This window comes from Falco biarmicus, chromosome 4 (assembly GCF_023638135.1).
Source record: "Falco biarmicus isolate bFalBia1 chromosome 4, bFalBia1.pri, whole genome shotgun sequence".
In the NCBI taxonomy this organism is placed as follows: domain Eukaryota; kingdom Metazoa; phylum Chordata; class Aves; order Falconiformes; family Falconidae; genus Falco; species Falco biarmicus.
In genome coordinates, this window is record NC_079291.1 from 68,132,685 (window position 1) to 68,139,148 (window position 6,464).

The 6,464-nt window shown below is 46.2% G+C and overlaps 1 protein-coding gene across 1 annotated transcript; it reads left to right on the forward strand.

Annotated features, from left to right (window-relative positions):
* The first annotated feature begins 22 nt into the window (after positions 1 to 22).
* Positions 23 to 6,201, forward strand: ARMC6 (armadillo repeat containing 6). Its single transcript, XM_056337373.1, has 8 exons — positions 23 to 161; positions 727 to 879; positions 1,330 to 1,412; positions 2,105 to 2,675; positions 3,147 to 3,292; positions 3,842 to 3,973; positions 4,488 to 4,625; positions 5,469 to 6,201. The coding sequence occupies exons 2-8, from the start codon at positions 759 to 761 to the stop codon at positions 5,679 to 5,681; spliced, it is 1,404 nt and encodes a 467-aa protein (XP_056193348.1). The 5' UTR covers positions 23 to 161; positions 727 to 758; the 3' UTR covers positions 5,682 to 6,201.
* Positions 6,202 to 6,464: the final 263 nt, after the last annotated feature.

Genomic DNA, 6,464 nt, shown 5'->3' on the forward strand with positions numbered 1-6,464 from the left:
CACTGGCGCATGCGCACTGGGAGGGCTGGGTGGTGGAGGGCGGGGCCGTTCCCGCCCCCTGCGTACGGTGGCCGAGTGGTGCCAGCGCGGTGAGCCCGCGGCTCTTTGTCAGGCGGGAGGAGCCCGTTGGGGAGCGGCGCTGCAGGCGGCGAGGGACCCAGGTGGGTCGTGACGAGAACCGAGGCCCGTTATACGCCCGGGAGCTCCCCCGCTACCTGCGTCCGGTTCCTGGGCCCTCTCTGCGGCAGAGCCTCCCCGAAAGGCCGGGGAACGGGACCCACCCGACCGGCTGGGCCTGCTGAGGGGGGTGCGGGGGCGGACCGGGCCCTGCTGTGGTAGGGGCTCGGGGCTAGGCCGGGGGGCGCAGGGCCGTGTTGGCCCTCGAGCCTGCAGTGTCTCAGGGCCCAGCGTGCCCGGGCAGGCCGCCCACCGTACCCCTGCGGCAAGCGAGGGGCAGCGGGAGCCCTGTCACGTTAACACACCTCTGCAGCAGAGCACTAGCAGCTTCCCCAGCCAGATCCTGGGCCTCTGAAATTTCTCCTTAGCTCTTTTAGTTGCTCTGTTTCTGCCCATTAAAAACCACCAAAACCACTTATCCCTGTGAACATGTATTTTTGGGTTTGAGTTCTTGCTTTTGTTTTGAAGCAGAGCAAGTCACTACCTTTGGTTCAGGTTAGCATTAGAAGGCTTTGCACCAAAACTAATTGTGGACTGTCTTAATGACAGGGTAAGGAGGCGGTTTATCCCATTCGAGTAAAATGGGATCGAAACAGATTGCGCAAGAAACGTTTGATGATGCAGTGCAAGAAAACATTACAGAATTTGAAATGGATCCAGAAGAAGCTGTGAGAGAAGCTGTGCAGCAGTTTGAGTCCCAAGGTATTGTAAATTCATCTGCTTCTGCAGTTGAGATTATTACAGGCTGAGGTTTTACATATCTTAACTGTTAGTAGAACCTGCATGCAAAGATTGATCCTCCCGTATTGAAAAGAAGCCTTTGTGAAGTGGAACATAGATACCATTAATGCTAACCTAGTTTTGTGGAGTAATTATGACTGAAAAAACTGCTTTGACTGAAACTGCAGGGTGCAGTTTGGTCAATGAAACTAAATGTTTGGGGTTTTTTTCCTTAGTTGACAAATTTAGCTAAACTGATGCTTTGTTCCAGGCGTATTTGACCATTACATTAGAGCTTTAGTAACATTTCAGCATCTTTGTGCATTGATCCATGCTTTGCAATAAGTTCATCTTTGTTTGCTGTGTTAACTTGACAATTTTTACCCAAGCTCCTGTAACTAATATTAATCTTGGTTTTGTTTTTCCTTTTAGGTGTTGATCTAAGCAATATTGTGAAAGCTGTGCGACAGCCTGCCTCTGAAAACGGTCAAAAGCAAAAGCACGAAATTTTGCTGGTAGGAGCACAAATTTCTGTTGTCTTCTAAGGATCACAGTTATATAATAGTTTAAGTAATAGACTAAGAATAATGAGATATCCCTTCTACTTCTGCCTCTGCCCCATTTCTCTGTGAGCTCTTCAACAAGCAGTTAATCCCATCTGTTTTGCAAACTAGCAGTAATATAAAAGTTCAGAGAGCTAGCTTGCGCTTTTCAGTGGAAGAATCGGTGTGAGTGCAGAGTGCCAGCAGAGACTGCCTTTTGTGACTTGGAAGCAGTTTCTGCTGTTACCAGGTAAACTCAAACGACAGAAGGACTTTAATGAAAGGCATACAAGTAAGCTAAGCGGTAGCTGTTAGCTAGCTCTTCTGAGGGTAGATGAGAAGATTGAATACAGTCCCTCGTCAGTAAGAACATAAAAATACTCATGCACACCACTGACCCCTGTGAAATGTGCTGGTTGGGCCCAGTTCACCCACTACTGGTCAGACTGGCATACAGAGGTGGCAGAAGTACAGAGAAGCCTCTGTTCCTCCAAGGGTCCTGTGCATGAAGACAAAATGCTGCTTTTTAAGACAGCTATTTCTTAAATATGTCAAACTAAATTTATAAGATGACAACCATTATAAATAAACAAGTTTGACTGTGAAGAACTGCTCTTGTTCCTGCACAGTTCAGATCAGAAGTTAACTCTCGTTCTCTTCTTTAGACTTTAGATTCCCTTGGGAGAGCTGTTGCTGACTCTGATCTCGCTGAGATGGCCGAGCAGCTAGTGGTCTTCACTGATCAGTGCAAAGAACAGCTGGCTTTCCGCTACCTGGCTGGGCAGAATGGTGCCTATTCTGTGGTGTTCTCTGCCTGCCAGTTGGCTTCAGGAGACAGAAATTTAATGCTGAAAGCCTTTTACACTCTGTCTGCCATCTTGGATGGGCAGCCAGACCTACTTGACTCTGCTGGCCAGGATCTGCTGTTACAAACTCTGCAAGAATATAGGGAGGATGCAGAAATGACACTGGCTGGGATCCGATGCATTCGGCATGCCTGTCTGAAACACGAGCAGAACCGTCAGGACTTCGTGAAAGGTGGAGTTCTGCCACTTCTGACTGGAGCTATAGTCCAGCACGGAGACAGTGCTGATGTTGTCCGAACAGCCTCCTCGGCGCTCAGGATCATGACGTTTGATGATGACATCCGTGTGCCCTTTGGTCATGCTCATGATCATGCTAAAATGATAGTGCTGGAAAATGATGGGTTAAGAGTCCTCATTGAAGCTGCAAAAGGTAAAATTAACCCCATAATTTTGAATCATCTGTGCCTTCTTATCTGAGAACTGTGCTTTGTCATAACCTGAAGCTCCCCAGAGATGATTCAGAAATTTGCTACTAAAATTATATTTAATTCTGTGATGAATTGTGCCCCGAGAAAGAAAAATATGACTGCTCCAGAGGCTATCAGCAGCACCAGGGTGGCAGTTATCAGAGCTATTTGTCAGTCTGTCAAGGGAGTGTTTTACAGCCCAGTGCAGGTTTACAAGCACTTTATTCCTGCTGAGGTACTTCGTTCTTGCCGAGAAAAGATACTGTATCAGTCTAGGTGGAGAATGCACAGAATGTCACCTGTGCTATTTTAATACAATAAATGTAATATACTGTTTGCTTTTTTTTTTTTTAAACGAAGCAAAGTAAAGCACCTTGATTCTGCAGCACCCCTCCTTGCTTGTAGTCACTCCATTCATCATCTCTCCTCTACAGCATTCACAGATAACTCCAGTGTTCTCAGTGAACTGTGTGCCACCCTTTCTCGCCTTTCTGTCAGGAATGAATTCTGTCAAGAAATTGTGGACCTTGGCGGCTTAAATTTTATGGTGGCTCTGCTGGCTGACTGCATCGACCACCCGGTGAGCGATACAAAGTGTACTTGGGAGCGGAGGTAAAGCAGCAGGGCTTGCTTTTCATTTTGAAGTCCTGGCTGTGAATGGGCCTCGGACTGTGCATTATTCTAGGGGCAGTTGGGGTTGAAACCCAAACACTGATCCCCATTTACAGCCTTATATACAGAACTAGGTTATATGTGCTCTCTGGGGTAAGAATGTGTCCATTCTGAGCCCCTTGCTCACAGTTACGTCCTCAGTCCTCCATGAGCAGAGCTCTGCTTGCTCCTAGAAGAGCTGAGCTTCTGGTTTTCCACTATTCTAGCTAGAAGAGATTCAAGAGGATTTAGATTCAAGTCCCAGAGAGTTGATGTTTGATTCTTTAAGCTTCTTTAAAAACCTTGGCCAAATTAACAAGATTCCTTACTACTCTGTCTAGCAAGAAAGTATGACTGAGTATAGTGTTGGTCGTTGTAGTTGAGAATTACAGCTATTTGCATGAAATTGCTGCTTGGCTTTCAGAAGTCTGTAAAACACTGCCCAGCTTTCTAAGCTGTTTTTTCTTGATGAACGCAGGATGTGGTGAAGCAGGTGCTGAGTGCCATCCGAGCAGTTGCTGGTAATGATGATGTGAAAGATGCCATTGTTAACGCTGGGGGAACCGACCTCATTGTGCTTGCTATAAGCCATCACCTTGCCAACGCTCAGGTATGCACCAAAGTGGCTGGTGAAGTGGCGCCAGGGCTGGGAATGGAGATCAGGTTTGGGCTGTATAATGTGGCAGCGTAACTTGTCTTGCTTGTGTGGGGGAACAACCCAGAGCGTTGCTCTGACCTATGTTAAACAGCTTATGCTAAGAGCAGATACGTTCTAAGTAGAGTTGTTAGATGATTGCAACTGAGCAGTGTATTAAACCTTTTAATACCTGGTTGTTGTAGAGGGGTTAAGTGCATGGTTTGGCAAAGATTTGTGTAAATTGAAAGGTATGTCCACTTTAATATATTAAGGGGTTTTCTTGTTCCCGAATCAGATGTGGGATACAGTGTTCTACACCTCTGGGGTGTAAAACTTGATTTACATGCTAGAGAAGCAGGATATGTCAGTGGAAGAAATCTTTAAAAAAAAAAAAATTTTTTTTGAAATTGACAGAAAAAAGGACAGCCTTTTTTCCCTGAAAGCAACATTTTAAGCCAGTGAGTGTTTCTTCCCCTTTGTCTTGCAGATCTGTGAGCAGGGTTGTGCAGCCTTGTGCATGTTGGCTTTGCGCAAACCTGAGAACTGTAATGTCATCATGGAAGGTGGAGGGGCGTTGGCAGCTCTTCAGGCTATGAAAGCACACCCACGGGAAGTGGCTGTACAGGTATGTGCCTTGGAGTACTTGATTATTCAGGACTGATGTTGGCAGTGTTCACTGTTTCACTGGGCTTGTGTCCTTTACTTGACAAATACCAAAAGGTTCTGAGTGTGTTGGGAATGCAGCATCTAAACGCAGGACTCCCTACATGTGTCATCCTGATGGGATCAGAGCAAAACTTAGTTTGGGTTTTAAATCACCTGAATTCAGGTTGAAGCAACTGTGGAATGCCGTGCTTCTCTTCTAGGCATTACTTTTCCTCCTCCTTGAAAGAGTGGGAGGAGGACAGGCTCTTTCAAACCCAGCCTGTGCTATGATGATATCTGTCCTATAGGAAACATTGCCATCTGTTCCCAGTGTTGAATAAAACACCTACATGGCAAGAAGTTAGCCTCTGGTTTTGCATGCGAGTCTTGGTAGATTCTGTGTCCACCTCTGTGCTCCCCTGAGCATTAAAATACTGTAGAAAATATTTTCTGAAAGCGTAGTTTAAGCTAAGTGCCAGGGAAGGTGGCCAGAACATCATACAAGGGTGTGGAAAGGTGGGTCTGCTCTAACTGGAGAATTCTGTCTTAGCATTATTTAAAGATTGGTGTTTGAGATTTGCTGGTCTTCTGACAGAAGCAGGAGGCTTGGTTGTATAAACTTCAGTGTGAAATAGCATCCATACTTTTGTCCATGGATTTTATACTTCCAGAAAATAATTTGTGGAGGTCTACAGCATCTCACATTGGCCCAGAAAATATTCTTTCAGTTGGAGCCATCTCTGCTTTGTGTGCGCCAGCATCCTACGCAGGTGGTATTTCCCAACAAAAGAAGCTAATATCTCTGATTTACCTCTTTCCTCAGAAACAGGCTTGCATGCTGATCCGCAACCTGGTCTCCCGGAGCCGGGACTTTTCTCAGCCCATCTTAGAGATGGGAGCTGAGAACCTAATCACAGAAGCTCGTGCAGCACACAAGGACTGCGATGATGTGGCCAAAGCTGCGCTGAGGGATCTTGGCTGTAAAGTGGAGCTCCGAGAGCTGTGGACAGGTCAGAAGGGAAGCCTAGCTCAGTGAATCGTCACTCCACTGAGCAGTGGAGCTTCAACACATCTATGTATGTGAAGTCTAAGGGGGGAAACCAAGTGGCGTGAATTAATTTGCAGTTACATTGAACTGAAATATCTGAAGCAAATGCCTGGCTTGTGAGGCTGCAGTGAACTTTGTATTGGGAGCTACAGCTGAAATGGCTTTATGCATTCGCAGGCTGCAAATCAACTCTGTGTAGTAACATTCCCCGAATCATCTAATGCCTGAAGATGATTTGCTTCCCCCTGTTGTTATGTATGTTCCCCATGTACAGAACGGGGTCGTTCCCACGTGCTCTGCTCTATACAGTAAGAGCAAAAGTGGCTCTTTTCTGATAGGAGTTTGGTATGTACTGTGGCAGCTGGTTCAGATTTGTTCCTCTGCTCTCTGCCAACGGAGGCTAGCAGTCTGGTCTGGTAACAGGATGGATGAGGAGGAATCCCATCGCTTATGAATGTGTTCTGTCCTCTTGTACTGTTCTACTAACTGTCATTTACTGCTGACCATATTCTGTGTTGCTGCTTTGTTTTGGATTTTTCAACCAAGGTAACATTTTAAACAAAAGCAAAGTAAGGATTTCAGATAGTATGGGCCAAAGCAACATAACCTGATGATGTTGCTGTTTGCATCCAGGAGGAAAGTTCACGTTCCTCTTTCAGTGAGATGAGCATGCTGGGGACTGGTAGCGAGGATGGTAGTTTCAAAGCAGGGATAAATGGGCAGTGGTACCACACAGTGGGAATCCAGCATGGGGGAGCGCAGGCTTTGGCT

Bases quoted from the DNA above. Each gene is read 5' to 3' on its own strand.
- ARMC6 (XM_056337373.1), top strand. From the start codon at position 759: ATGGGATCGAAACAGATTGCGCAAGAAACGTTTGATGATGCAGTGCAA. The intron at 2,676-3,146 runs GTAAAATTAACC...TCTCCTCTACAG, and splicing joins CCTCATTGAAGCTGCAAAAG to CATTCACAGATAACTCCAGT. The intron at 3,293-3,841 runs GTGAGCGATACA...TGATGAACGCAG, and splicing joins CTGACTGCATCGACCACCCG to GATGTGGTGAAGCAGGTGCT.